Source organism: Oryctolagus cuniculus, chromosome 8, assembly GCF_964237555.1.
Source record: "Oryctolagus cuniculus chromosome 8, mOryCun1.1, whole genome shotgun sequence".
Classification (NCBI taxonomy): domain Eukaryota; kingdom Metazoa; phylum Chordata; class Mammalia; order Lagomorpha; family Leporidae; genus Oryctolagus; species Oryctolagus cuniculus.
This window is the reverse complement of record NC_091439.1, coordinates 77,238,018-77,253,540: the sequence shown is the minus strand read 5'-3', so window position 1 is coordinate 77,253,540 and position 15,523 is coordinate 77,238,018. Positions and strand designations below refer to the sequence as shown.

At 43.1% G+C, this 15,523-nt stretch overlaps 1 protein-coding gene across 4 annotated transcripts in view; it reads left to right on the top strand.

The window, feature by feature from the left end:
• HERC6 (HECT and RLD domain containing E3 ubiquitin protein ligase family member 6) overlaps positions 1–15,523 on the top strand; it is a 65,952-nt gene that overhangs the window by 31,996 nt on the left and 18,433 nt on the right. For 3 of the 4 annotated variants that reach the window (XM_051819572.2, XM_008267614.4, XM_051819570.2), the window contains exons 12-15: positions 272–461; positions 6,733–6,884; positions 10,473–10,583; positions 10,885–10,992. In XM_051819572.2, coding sequence (XP_051675532.2) covers positions 272–461; positions 6,733–6,884; positions 10,473–10,583; positions 10,885–10,992 — 561 coding nt within the window. The remainder of the gene's footprint in view (positions 1–271; positions 462–6,732; positions 6,885–10,472; positions 10,584–10,884; positions 10,993–15,523) is intronic. The other variant, XM_051819571.2, reaches the window with a different exon arrangement.

Below are 15,523 nucleotides of genomic sequence, written 5' to 3'. Positions count from 1 at the left end.
AACAAGACTTCCAGTTCACTCAATATGTCCATGTCCATGAGGTTTGACTTCATTTCTTTTATACACCCTGACATAAAATGGGGCGGATGGCTCTCACATACCACCTCGGGGACATGTGGGATGTAAGGAGGGATGGCATTTCACCAGTAGGTTTCAGAAAGACTAAATGATTATTCCCCCTGGAACCTGTCAGCTGGAACCCTGGTCACAGAGCTTGTTTCTCAGAATCTGCCCTGTGTGGGCTTTTTTCTGGATCCTTTTCCCACCACAGATACAGACGAGTCTTGAGGATAATCTGCTCAAAGCTCTTCCATGTCATTCTCCGCACCAAGAAGCTTTGTTAATTTTCCTTCTGCTCCCAGAATGTCCTATGATGTGTGATTTTGAGAACTCAAACAAGCTGGTGGCTCCATTTGCAGAGGCTGTTTGTAACATGAGTTGCAAGTCTTTACAAATACTGAGTAAGTTTTATGTCATATTATCTGTATTGTTAATAGAGTTGCTGTCTGAAGTAGAAGTTTGGCAAATTTGGGATAGAAGGTTCCAAAGTACACAAATACTTGAATGCATGGGGTATTAATTTCTTCACAGATTAACCTAAAGCTATTAAAACCATCAGTATTAGCACGCAGAGCAGGTGTAGTTCTTACACCTTTAGACTGGGCCAGTACCGTGGCTCACTTGGTTAATCCTCTGCCTGTGGCACCGGCATCCCATATTGGCAACGGGTTCTAGTCCCGGTTGCTCCTCTTCCAGTCCAGTTCTCTGCTGTGGCCCGGGAAGGCAGTGGAAGATGGCCCAAGTGCTTGGGCCCCTGCACCCACATGGGAGACCGGGAGGAAGCACCTGGATCCTGGCTTCAGATCAGCGTAGCTCCAGCCGTAGTGGCCATTTGGGGGGCAAACCAATGGAGGGAAGACCTTTCTCTCTGTCTCTCTCTCTCACTGTCTAACTCTATCTGTCAAATAAATATAAATAAATAAATAAAAACGAAGCACACATGGCTTTAGATGTGAGTTTGATAACCATAGAGTTTTCACTAAAGATCAATCCATATTTACAAACTTTTTGCTCATGTTATTTTTAAACCTTAGATATTTTAACTAGAGATGATGAAAAACAAATGTTAAACTTTTTATTATTGTTTATTTTATTCAATACTATGGGCTGCATTTTTATCATTTTATCATTTTAAGATGAAGATCTAAAGCTTAAAAGGTAAAAAAAGATATACAGTAAAATATAGCCATGCAATTTTTGTCCTGGTGGTTATGGATTCTTACATAAACCTCAAAAGTTTCTTGTATAGACCTCTCTCTCTCTCTCTCTATATATATATATATTATAGTCACTATAGTATATTCACTATATATAGACACATACAAATGTCCTTTTTATTTATTTTTTTAAGTTTTTTTTTTTTTTTTTTTGACAGGCAGAATGGACAGTGAGAGAGAGAGAGAGACAGAGAGAAAGGTCTTCCTTTGCCGTTGGTTCACCCTCCAATGGCTGCCTCGGCAGGCGCAACACGCTGATCCGATGGCAGGAGCCAGGTGCTTCTCCTGGTCTCCCATGGGGTGCAGGGCCCAAGCACTTGGGCCATCCTCCACTGCACTCCCTGGCCACAGCAGAGAGCTGGCCTGGAAGAGGGGCAACCGGGACAGAATCCGGCGCCCCGACCGGGACTAGAACCTGCTGTGCCGGCGCCGCAGGTGGAGTATTAGCCTAGTGAGCCGCGGCGCTGGCAGTCTTTTTATTTATTTTTTAAAGATTTATTTATTTATTTGAAAGGCAGAGAGTTACAGAGAGGCAGAGGCAAGAGGGAGAGAGAGGAGAGAGAGGGGGAGAGAGAGAGAGAGAGAGAGAGAGAGAGAGGTCTTCCATCCATTGATTCACTTCCCAGATGGCTGCAATGGCAAGATCTGCGTTGATCCAAAGCCAGGAGCCAGGAGCTTCTTCTGGGTCTCCCACATTGGTACAGGGGCCCAAGGACTTGGGCCATCTTCTACTGCTTTACCAGGCCATAGCAGAGAGCTGGATCAGAAGTAGAGCAGCCAGAACTCAAACCTGTGCCCATATGGGATGCCAGCACTGCAGGCTTTGGCTTTACCTGCTGTGCCACAGCACTGCCCCCCCGCCATGTCCTTTTTTAGAGCATTTATTTATTTATTTGAAAGCTAGAGTTAGAGAGAGAGAGAGAGAGAGAGACAGAGAATGTGTAATCTTCCATCCATTGATTCACTCCCCAAATGGCTGCAATACTGGGCTGAAGCCAGGAGCCTGAAGCTTCTTCTGCATCTCCCATGTGGGTACAGAAGCCCAAGCACTTTGGCCATTTTTCATTACCTTCTCAGGCACATTAGCAGGGAGCTGGTTGGAAGTGGAGCAGTCAGGACTCGAACTGGCACCTATATGGGATGCCAGCATTGCAGGTATTGGCTTTACCCTCTATGCTGTATGCTACAATGCCAGCTTCCTCCTTCCTTCCTTCCTTCCTTCCTTCCTTCCTTCCTCCCTCCCTCCCTCCCTCCCTCCCTTCCATGCACATTCTTCTTAGATCACTTGGTTTTTGCCACTTAATGATGTTTCATGGAGATCCTTCCATTACAGGACCTATAGAAATGCCTCCTATGATGGGAGGATATACTATGGATAGTTGTTTCTATAACAAATACTGTTGCAAGTACAACAGTGCTAACATGCATTTCTTTGCACATATATATATATATATATACACATGTGTGTAATATATATATATGTATATATGTTACCCATGTAGGAAACATTCTGGGAAGCAAAGTTAATGAATCAAATTGTATGTGAACTTTTATTTTGAAAGATTTTGCCGAATAATCCTCCATAGAGGTCAGGGCCACTATGTCACCCAACTTTAAGTGGCTAACATTCACTCTGAAGTCTATGTAAATTGCAGTCCTGGATCTGGGCAACATGGCAGCCATGACAGAAGATGTAGCAATTTATACATCAGCAAATATGAAAATATTGGCCTACAAACTTTTTAACAGCATTATCAGACTGATCTTTGCCATTCCAGAAAAATAAGTCTCTTTGATTTTAGTTGGAATGTTTCTTATTATGAATGAGATTGTATTGATTTTCTTAGATCTACTTCAATATAATAGTCTATGAACTATAGACTACTGTCTTGGCCCTTTTTCTATTGATTGTTAGTGTTTTTCTGTTTTATTTTAGGAGCTTTTAAACTATTAAGGAAGTTAATCTTTTATCAATAATAAGAATTGTAAGAATTTTTCTCCTTATATTATGAAAAAAATTCTTACTTTGTGTTATTTTTCCCATGCATAATTATTTTTTAAAAATTTCTATATAGCTTACTATTTTTTGTGGTTTCTAGGTTTGAGAATCATTCTTTTTAAAGATTTTTTTTTTTAATTTTTTTTTTTTTTTTGACAGGCAGAGTGGACAGTGAGAGAGAGAGACAGAGAGAAAGGTCTTCCTTTGCCGTTGGTTCACCCTCCAATGGCCGCCGCGGCCGGCGCGCTGCGGCCGGCGCACCGCGCTGATCCGATGGCAGGAGCCAGGAGCCAGGTGCTTTTCCTGGTCTCCCATGGGGTGCAGGGCCCAAGCACCTGGGCCATCCTCCACTGCACTCCCTGGCCACAGCAGAGGGCTGGCCTGGAAGAGGGGCAACCGGGACAGAATCCGGCGCCCCGACCGGGACTAGAACCTGGTGTGCCGGCGCCGCTAGGCGGAGGATTAGCCTATTGAGCTGCGGCGCCGGCCCTCTTTTTAAAGATTGATTGATTGGTTTAAAAGGTAGAGATACAGAGAGGAGAGAGAGAGAGAACAAGCGATCAAGATTTTCCATCTGCTGGTTCACTCTCCAAACGGCTTCAAAGGCTGGGGCTGGGCCAGGCCAAAGCCAGGAGCTTCTTCTGGGTCTCCCATGTGGGTGCAGGAGCCAAGCATGTGGGCCATTGTCGCTCCCCCATTCGCGGAGGAACGACACTGGACCCTGCGCTGTTCTTTTTTCTGCCTGGCTCTTCCCGGGTTAGCTGCCAGTCCCTCACTCGCGGAGGAACGACGCTGTCCCGGGTTGGCTGCTGGCCCCTCCACCTCCGTGGAGGAGGCGGCACCCCCCGCCGCTTTCCCCGCTTCCGCGGAGGAACGGCACACCACCGGCTTGCTCTCTCGGGGGCTGCTCAGATGTTCCTCAGGTGTTCCTTCAGATGTTCCTGGTGCATGTTGTCTCTCCCCTCCTTTACAGTCCTCTTCCACCAATCCCAACTCTGCTGCCCACACGCTGAGCATGCTGCTCTCCTCCAATCAGGAGCAGGATCAGCTCCTGCAGCTTATCAAACTGATGAGGCAGCTGCGTAGAGGTTGTTTGGTCTTTCTCTCTCAGCTCCATATTGTGGGAGAGCAGATGCATAGAATAAGTCTTAATTCCAGTAACTTAGTCTAGTCTCAGTTGCTCCCCACAGGCCATCTTTCGTTGCCTTACCAGGAACATTATCAGAGAGATGGACTGGAAGTGGAACAGCCAGGACTGAAACCAGCACCCATATGGGATGCCAACACTGCAGGTTGGCATCGTAGTGCTGACCCCAAGGATCATTCTTCAAAAAACTGACCTCACCCTGAAATTTTAAAAATTCTCATGTTACTACTATATTTATATTATTATATTTATATAATAATATATAACAATATAATATATATTTATTATATTATATTTATATTATTACTATATTTATATTATTTCATTTTTATGTTTAAATTTTTGGTCCATCTGGAGTTACTTTTTTTTTCTGAATGTTTCCAATTGTTCCCACACATTTAAAAAATAATATATATTAATTTACTTTCATTTTTTTAAACTTTTATTTAGTAAATATAAATTTCCAAAGTACAATTTATGGATTACAATGGCTTCCCCCCCCCATAACTTCCCTCCCACCCGCAACCCTCCCAACTCCCGCTCCCTCTCCCATTCCATTCACATCAAGATTCATTTTCAATTCTCTTTATATACAGAAGATCAGTTTAGTATATATTAAGTAAAGATTTCAACAGTTTGCACCCACATAGAAACTCAAAGTGAAAAATACTGTTTGAGTACTAGTTATAGCATTAAATCACACTGTATAGCACATTAAGGACAGAGATCCTACATGAGGAATAAGTGCACAGTGACTCCTGTTGTTGACTTAACAAATTAACACTCTTGTTTATGGCATCAGTAATCACCCAAGGCTCTTGTCATGAGTTGCCAAGGCTATGGAAGCCTTTTGAGTTCACTGATTCTTTTTTTTTTTTTTTTTTTTTTTGACAGGCAGAGTGGACAGTGAGAGAGAGAGACAGAGAGAAAGGTCTTCCTTTGCCGTTGGTTCACCCTCCAATGGCCGCCGCGGCCGGCGCACCGCGCTGATCCGATGGCAGGAGCCAGGAGCCAGGTGCTTTTCCTGGTCTCCCATGGGGTGCAGGGCCCAAGCACCTGGGCCATCCTCCACTGCACTCCCTGGCCACAGCAGAGGGCTGGCCTGGAAGAGGGGCAACCGGGACAGAATCCGGGGCCCCAACTGGGACTAGAACCCGGTGTGCCGGCGCCGCTAGGCGGAGGATTAGCCTAGTGAGCCGCGGCGCCGGCCGAGTTCACCGACTCTGATCATATTTAGACAAGGTCGTAATCAAAGTGGAAGGTCTCTCCTCTCTTCAGGGAAAGGTACCTCCTTCTTTGATGACCTGTTCTTTCCACTGGGATCTCACTCGCAAAGATCTTTCATTTAGGTTGTGTTTTGTTTTGTTTTGTTTTTTTTTTTTTTTTTTTTTTTTTTTTTTTTTTTTTGCCAGAATGTCTTGGCTTTCCATGCCTGAAATAGTCTCATGGGCTTTTCAGCCAGATCCACGTGCCTTAAGGGCTGATTCTGAGGCCAGAGTGCTATTTAGGACATCTGCCATTCTATGAGTCTGCTGTGTATCTCACTTCCCATGTTGGATTGTCCTCTCCCTTTTTTATTCTATCAGCTAGTATTTGCAGACACTAGTCTTGTTTATGTGCTCCCTTTGGCTCTTAGTCCTTTCATTATGATCAATTGTGAACAGAAATTGATCACTGGGACTAGTGAGATGGCATTGGTACATGCCACCTTGATGGGATTGAATTGGAATCCCCTGGTATGTTTCTAACTCTACCGTTTGAGGTAAGTCAGCTTGAGCATGTCCCGAATTGCACATCTCTTCCCTCTCTTACTCCCACTCTTATATTTAATAGCGATCACTTTTCAGTTAAGTTTCAACACTTAAGAATAACTGTGTATTGATTATAGTATTCAACCAAAAGTATTAAGTAGAACAAACAAAAAAAATACTAAGAGGGATAACGTATTAAGTTGCTCATCAACCGTCAGGGCAAGGACTGATCAAGTCACCATTTCTCATAGTGTTCATTTCACTTTAACAGGTTTCCTTTTTGGTGCTCAGTTAGTTGAACAATGTTCTTCAAATCCATAGTTTGAACTTTTAATTCTAATGACACTTAACCAGGGCAAGCATTTCCTGCCCACATCTGTGAGTAGTGTTGTCTAGAATGAGGGCCTTGGAAAGGATATGTCATGGGTTGTGACATCTCAAGTGGAGAACATTATTCATTTCTTATATTAAAGAACTTGGTAGAGACTGAGGGACTGGTATGGGGGGGGTGGGACATGACAGGACTGTCTTTATCATGACTGATTTTATACTCCTCAGAAAGGTGTTGGGCATCTTTGCAAGAATCTTCTCTGAATACACTGATCCAGATGCTTAAAACAGCTGTCGTCTCCCTGGCTTATGGCCCTCGAACCTATCAGAATGATAATAATCTTAAAGTTCTTCTAGGAATGATGAAAAAAGTGCATAAGGTAAGGGCTCATCTAAAGGAATGTGTATGCCACTTTATTAAACCACAATCCCTTAGATCTTAGCCACTTGGAGTCTTTTCTTCTTAAAGATTTATATGTTTGAAAGGCAAAGTGACATAGAAAGGGAGAGACAGAGAGAAGGAAGAGAGAGAGAGGGAGAGAGTTTCCAATGCTGGTTGCCTTCCCCAGTGGCTGGGACTAGGTCACGCTGAAGCCAGGAACCTGGAAATCTGTCCAGGTCTCCAATGTGGGTGGCAGAAACAAATTACTTGGGCCATCCTCCACTGCTTTTCCAAGAAGCTGGATAAGAAGCAGAATATCTGGGATTCAAATTGGCATTCCAATATGGGATGAGGGTGTCATAAGCAGTGGCCTACCTGCTGGTTGGGGTCTTGAGAAGACAAATAAGTGTCATGAGCAATCAATTTTTTTTTTAAAGTACAGTCATCCCTCAATATCTGCAGGGGATTGGTTCCAGAACCAAAAAGCACAGGTGCTAAGTCCGTTAGGTAAGATGACATAATATTTACATATAACCTATGTCCATCTTCCTGAATAACTTAAATTATCTTTAGGTTACTTTTAATATCTAACACAATGTAAATGATATGTAAATAGTTATGTTGTTTAGGAAACAATGACAAAGAAAAAAAAGTCTGTACATGTTTATTTAGTACAGATGTGGAGGGGCTTTTTTGATTTTGTTTTTTTGAGTAATTTTGATCCAGGGTTGGTTGAATTTGTGGATGAGAATGTCTGTTGGATATGGAGGACTGACTGTAATGTGTAAAAGGGAAATATCTGGAATAAAATAATTGAGGAATTAAAATGTGGGAAACTTTATGGGACTGAAGAGGCTTTTTAGTGAACCTCATTCATTAAGAAAAAGTACACTGAGGATACTACTACATGCATAACACGGAAGAATCTCATTGACAAAGGGGCAAAAAATTGCATACTTGATTTTTTTTTTTTTTTGACAGGCAGAGTGGACAGTGAGAGAGAGAGAGAGACAGAGAGAAAGGTCTTCCTTTTGCCGTTGGTTCACCCTCCAATAGCCGCTGCGGCTGGAGGGCTGTGGCTGGCGCACCGCGCTGATCTGAAGGCAGGAGCCAGGTGCTTCTCCTGGTCTCCCATGGGGTTCAGGGCCCAAGCACTTGGGCCATCCTCCACTGCACTCCCGGGCCACAGCAGAGAGCTGGCCTGGAAGAGGGGCAACCGGGACAGAATCCGGTGCCCCGACCGGGACTAGAACCCGGGGTGCCGGTGCTGCTAGGTGGAGGATTAGCCTATTGAGCCGTGGCGCCAGCATACTTGATTTTTATATGAATTTCAAAACAGGTAAATTTAATCTGTAATGATAGTTCAAAAGCTGAATGATGTTACCTTTTGGTGGGGAGGGCAGTTGACTTGGAAGGAGCCTGAGGGAACGTCCTGGAGGCCACTGGAATGTCCCATGTGTTCATCCAAACAGTACTTACTTAAGTCTGTATGTGTGCAAAAACTCTCCAAGCTGTGCATGTAAGATTTATGCACTTACTGAAAACCAATAAAAATTGAATAAAAAGAAAAAAAGAAAAGTTCACAAAGGATTATGGCCAGAAGAAAGAAAAGGCCTATGGATATTGCTTTATTATTTCATTCTAACTGCCCACATCAGGATATTTGTTAAATCTCTGTAGGGTGATTAGGTAAGGCCATTAGGCTTTGGTATCCGTATGCTCTGTGGCCCTGTTGACCCTGTTGACATTTGGTCGCCAGAGGGATTGGTCTTTTACATAAGGGCTACCTGGAATCAGTGGTGTCCAGAAGTCCAGGACTTCTTATGTCATCTTCACTCAGCTGTGGGTGGTAGTTCTAGGCTGGAACTTTTTTTTTTTTTCTTGAAAGCTGAAGTCTTAATGACTTTCCGTGAGTTAAAATATTTAGGTTTCAGCAAGTCAAATCTTGTAAAGGTCTGCATATATTTTTTTTAAAGATGAAATAAAGTCTGTGCAAAGGCTTTAGAAGAAATGCCTCTGCCTCGCCTGCCTACATGCAATGGACATCACCTTAGTCTCTGTCCTCAGACACTGTTGGGAGTTCTTCCTGTGCTTTCCTTTTTTTTTTTTTTTTTTTTTTTTTTAAGTAAATTGTATTATAATGGTAATCCAAGAAGTTCTAACATTGACATGGAAGTCACTGTGGCCATTTAGTTAATGAGTTAATGGTGCAGAACACGTTGGTGTTTGAAATGTTGGCTCCCCCTTTCCCATACGTGAATACGTCTGTGTGTGGCAGAATGTGTTCAGGTCCTTCCCCCACCCCAATATTGTACAAATCTTTTATTATGTGTAAGTTAAAAGTTTTATTTTGAACTTGGAATGTTCCCAGTGATTTCATTCAGCAGGGTCTTTTCTGCCTTGTTGGCAGATGGAAAAAAAAATGTATATCTTGAGATTTATTTGCTTAAAAAAAAAAAAAAAGAAAAGAAAGCATAGTATTAAGTCATGATAACTTAGCCATGTATCCTGGGAGCCAGATTTATTTTCATCAGTTGTTTCTTTCTCGCTTTTTCAGGTTTCATTCTTTCTGACTACACATGGGGCTTCATATGAGGGTACTTTCCCTTATACCTGACTCTCTTTTTCCCCTTCTAGGTTGATTTTACTTCTTAATAAAATAGATCTCCTCCCCACACACCCCCGGTACTGTGTACTATTCCTTATGTTCAAAATAAAGTATTTAGCCATGGGTCTGTTCATCTATTTTTTTTTTTTTTGAAGATTTACTTATTTGAAAGGCAGAGAGAAGGAGAGAGGAGAGGGAAGGAGAGTAGAGGGGAGAGGAGAGGGAGAGAGAGAGAGAGCTCTTCCATCACTGTTTCACTGTCCACATGGCTGCAATGGCTGGGCTGGGCTAGGCTGAGGTCAGGAGCCTGGAACTCCGTTTGAGTCTCACATGAAGGTGGCGGGGGCCAAAGCACTTGGGCCATTATCTGCTGCTTTTCCAGACACATTCACATGAAGCTGCATCAGAAGCAGAGCAGCCAGAATTTGAACTGGCACTCTGGTTGCAAGTGGTGACTTAATCCACTCCACCACATGGCTGGCCCCTGTTCATCTTTTCTTGTTCAACATTGTCCTCGTTACTGTATCTTTATAATAAATATTGACATGTATTAGAAGAATCCAGGTCAGTTTTTATGTTATAGTTTGTCCTATGCCTGAAAAAATAGTGTGTGCCAAAATAATATTCATTAATTAATGGAGAAAATGCTGAATGTGTCCAGAGTACATTGGCTTTTCATGGTGCTTTCAGACTGAAGATCTGGAAAGTTTCCAGTAAACCCAAGCCCTATGGATTAGTTTATTAATCCCCACTGCCAGCATCCTATATCTTTGACAATTTTTTTTTTTTTTATGAAAATTGGAGAAATTGTAGGGAAGAAAATGGAAATTGTGTAACTGTTTCATCACTGACAAATGTATTAAGTTTGTGGACATCTATTTTGGTTATTGATATCATCACCATATGTATATATCTGTATAACCTAGATTAAATCATTTATTGATAGAAAGTGAAATTCTAATGTCCTGTTCTCTTAAGGTAAACAAAACTATCTGTCGACTGCCAGAAAATACTTTCAACATAGATGAACTTGACAACTTAAACTTTTACACCGAGACAAAAAGACGGCTCTTTCGGAAACAGAACATGGTTAGAATAATGTTTGCACTCACTACAATGTTCATACTTGGAAATGGGATAACTTAGTAGTGTGTAGATAGTCCTTTGATAAATGTAATGCTGACTTTGCTAAAACAGATGATCATTAAAACCTTAAAAAGATTTTTCACTTATAAAGCAAGTCTGTTTTCTCAAAAATTTATTGTTAGATAATTTGAATTTTGAGAATTCCAAGAATTCCAGCATCATAGAGGGAAATAATTTTAGTTGATAAGGTAATGGAATGATTTTTTTCCTTTAATTAAAAAATAATTGTCTCTTTATTTTTTAGAAAACTGCAGAAAATTCCAGTCTTGTTGTTTTCAGTGATTTCCCATTTATCTTTAATTTGCAGTCCAAAATTAAATTATTACAAGCAGCTTCATATATAAAAATTGAGGTATGTATGTTATATTAGTCCATTTTGTATTGCTATAATGAAATACCTGGGGCTGAGGACTTTATTTATTTATTTTTTAATTTTTATTTTTTGACAGGCAGAGTGGACAGTGAGACAGAGAGACAGAGAGAAAGGTCTTCCTTTTTGCTGTTGGTTCACCCTCCAATGGCTGCCACTGCCGGCGCGCTGCAGCCGGCGCATCGCGCTGATCTGAAGCCAGGAGCCAGGTGCTTCTCCTGGTCTCCCATGGGGTGCAGGGCCCAAGCACTTGGGCCATTCACTGCACTCCTGGACCATAGCAGAGAACTGGCCAGTGTGCCAGCGCCGCAGGCGGAGGATTAGCCTATTCAGCCGCAGCGCCGGCCATGGGGCTGAGGACTTTAAAGAGGCTTATTTAACTCATGGTTCTGGAGGCTTAAGAATGTAATGGAGCAAAAAGGCCACTTGCTAAAGAGGCCAACTACATGCCTGGCTTTATAATCCCCTCTCTGGAAAACCAGTTCACCCCTAGAGACCAGCAGTAATCCCTTCTGAGGGAGGTGCCGGGTGACATAACCACCTCCCATTAGACCCCACCTCTTAAAGTTTTCATCAGCTTGATACCACCACACTGGGGACCAGTGTTCTAACATATGAACATTTGGGGAACACACTCAAATCATCACCTGGTCCCTGTTTTTTTTTTTTTTCTATGTAAATTTCAAACCTATATAACCTACAGATATGATCTAATCACCAGGATACACCACTTATCATAACCTATAAACATATTGCCATGGTTTCTTTATCTGCTGATTTTGTTCTTACTGTTTTTGCTGGAATATTTTAAAGCAAACCCCAGGCTCAATTTCTTTCTACCTTTCTGTGCCCTAATGCATTTGCCCTGGTTGTCTCAGTCTTGTTCATACTGAGATTCACCAGGGGGTTCATGTGACAACCACAAGAATCTTCCGTTGCAGTGTTTCCTGTCAGTCTTTTGAACTTTTATACACATAGACTGTTTATTTAATAATTACATGCATTGTTTTTATTCAGGTTTGCCAGATGGTGGTGTTTCTAATCTTACCACTCCCTTCAAAGTTGTTAATTGGAATTCTATTTAAAAGAAAAAAGCAAAACTTTTCCTCATCAGTCAAGGATATTTGCTTACCCTACAATGGTTAAAAAATCCACTTACATAAAAAATCCACTTACATAAGACAGTAGAGTAATACTTGGTCCTTTTCCGGTACTTATTAAATGTTGCCAAATCATCTTATATAGTCTGTACCAATTGATGTTCCTACCATCAGTGTATGAAATGCCTCTTCCACATGCTTTCACCAATGCACAGTGTCACCAATCTCTGTAATCTGTTCCAGTATGATGAGTTAATCATATTTCAGTTTAACTTAAAAAATTTTATTTATTTGAGAGGTGCAGAGACACAGACAAAGAGAAGGAGCTCCTATTGCTGAATCACTCCCCAAATGCCCAAAATGGCTCCTTGACGGGGCCAAAGCTGGGAGCCAGAAATTGAATCCAGGTACCCCGTGTTGGGGGCAGGAACTCAGTTACTTGAGCCATCGCTGCTGCCTCCCAGGGTGTACATAAGCAGGAAACTGGAATCAGAAGCTTGAGGAAGGCATCGAACCCAGACACTCTGATCTGGGATATGGGCCACTTAACTGGTATCTTAGACACCAGGCTGAAGACCCATTGCTCAGTTTAATTTTAATTTGCATTTCACATTATTATAGGATGTTTACCTATTGTTTCCCTACTGTGAGCAGTGCTGAGACTAGCAAACTGAACTTTCCAGCTCTCCTCTCTTCCTCTAATCAATTTCAGTATTGACACTACTTTGTTCTTAGTGCTGGTCTTTGGATTTTAATATCTCTTCAGATTTCTTGGAGCTTGATTTTTCTTTTATTCTCAGATAATGCCTATTAGTCAATGAGTTTATTCTGTTTTCCACTTACTCTCACCCTTCCAGTCCTTTCTGGTAGTTGTCTTATTTCCACATGCTATTGTGTTTCTGTCAGCCTTCATTCTCAGGTGTACATACTGCTTATTCCCCGGACATTGTGCTGAAGATTTTCCAAGCATGCTTTTTTAATTGCTGAGGCTTATTTTCTAGGTTACGCCTCAGTTAAGGATTGTATCTATTTATCTATGCATTTATTTATTTATTTATTTACTTATTTGACAGGTAGAGTTAGTGAGAGAGAGATACAGAGAGAAAGGTCTTCCTTCCATTGGTTCACCCCCCCAAATGGCCGCTACAGCCGGCATGCTGCACCGATCCGGAGAGCTGGACTGGAAGAAGAGCAACCAGGACTAGAACCCGGCGCCCATATGGGATGCCGGCGCTGCAGGCGGAGGATTAGCCAAGTGAGCCGCGGTGCCGGCCCTGCATTTATTCTATAATGATATGAATTAGAGGCCAGCGCTGCGGCTCACTAAGCTAATCTTCCACCTGCGACACCGGCACTCTGGGTTCTAGTCCCAGTTGGGGTGCCGGTTCTGTCCTGGTTGCCCCTCTTCCAGTCCAGCTCTCTGCTGTAGCCCGGGAAGGCAGTGGAGGATGGCCCAAGTGCTTGGGCCCTGCACCCGCATGGAAGACCAGGAGGAAGCACCTGGCTCCTGGCTTCAGATCGGTGCAGCACGCCGGCTGCAACACGCCAGCCGTAGCGGCCATTTGGGGGGTGAACCAATGAAAGGAAGACCTTTCTCTCTGTCTCTCTCTCACTGTCTAACTCTGCCTATCAAAAAAAAAAAAGATATGAATTAGAAATCATACTCACTAGTGACTTTTTTTTTTTTTTGACAGGCAGAGTGGACAGTGAGAGAGAGAGACAGAGAGAAAGGTCTTCCTTTGCCGTTGGTTCACCCTCCAATGGCTACTGTGGCCGGCGCGCTGCGGCCGGCGCACCGCGCTGATCCGATGGCAGGAGCCAGGAGCCAGGTGCTTCTCCTGGTCTCCCATGGGGTGCAGGGCCCAAGCACCTGGGCCATCCTCCACTGTACTCCCTGGCCACAGCAGAGGGCTGGCCTGGAAGAGGGGCAACCGGGACAGAATCTGGCGCCCCAACCGGGACTAGAACCTGGTGTGCCGGCGCCGCTAGGCAGAGGATTAGCCTAGTGAGCCGCGGCGCCGGCCTACTAGTGACTTTTATTAATAACTCAGAGGACATAGGCCATCTAGAGGGGACATAGATAAGTATAAGATACCATATTCACTAAAGGAGCCATTTCAATTAGGAAACATTTTCTTTTCCTATTCTATTAATTACAGAGCTTATATGCCATATCCCAGTGTGCCATGAATTCATCACTTCCAGGTTTATTTACAATAGGCAATCTAAACACAAGGTACATCCTATTAGCCTGCCACAGGTAAAGCCTGCCCTCCTGGTTACTGTTAAAGAATATCTATTGGCCAGCGCCGCGGCTCAATAGGCTAATCCTCCACCTAGCGGCACCGGCACACCGGGTTCTAGTCCCGGTCGGGGCACCGGATTCTGTCCCGGTTGCCCCTCTTCCAGGCCAGCTCTCTGCTGTGGCCCGGGAGTGCAGTGGAGGATGGCCCAAGTGCTTGGGCCCTGCACCCACATGGGAGACCAGGAGGCAGCATCTGGCTCCTGCCTTCGGATTAGCACGACACGCCGGCCGCAGTGCGCCAGCCGCGGCGGCCATTGGAGGGTGAACCAACGGCAAAAGGAAGATCTTTCTCTCTGTCTCTCTCTCTCGCTATCCACTCTGCCTGTCAAAAAAAAAAAAAAAAAAAAAAAAAAAAAAAAGAATATCTATTATCAGTATGTTTATAAATAGATTTGACCAGGTCATCTTTTATTTTGTTTCTGAACTATCTCAGTTTTTATTTTCCTAACATCCTTGGTAAGTGGAGAAAGTAGATTAAGCCTTTCCTCCCCAAACCTAATCTCCCCATAAGTCTCCCTTAAGCAAATCCTCCCCTCCCTGATATGTTCTTCCATCACAGTGTTTCTCCCTGCTGAATCTGTCTCTTCTGTTGTTGAGGAGTTGAGGCTGACCTGGATAGTGGACCCAGGTGGGCTGTACATTAGGAAAGACTGGGGAAGAAATGGAGTGAAATTGGAAAGCAGATATCACAATCCTGTTCTTTAAAGGGGATAAGTGCCAAACAGTTCATATGTGTCATTGTAGAAAGGAAAACCCAATATATAGACAAGAGGAGTAGAGAATATAGACAAGAGAGGCAGGAGAATAATATAAGATGCGTCTTTCCAACCCAGCTCTTGATTAGATGAGAGAAGCTATAGAAACCTCTTCCTGCTATAGTCAGTGCAGGACTTTGCTAGATACTACCTGTCACCCAGGGCCATGGGACATACTACTGAGCAGTCAGTAGGATGGTATGCCAAAAAGTTAGTGAAAAGGTGAAATTGAAAGATAAATTTACTGTGGTACACAAATTTTTTGAACTCCATGTAGTTGCACAGCAGGTTAAACTGCAACTTAGGACACTCACATCCCAAATTAGGGTACCTGGGATTGAGTCCTGCTTCCA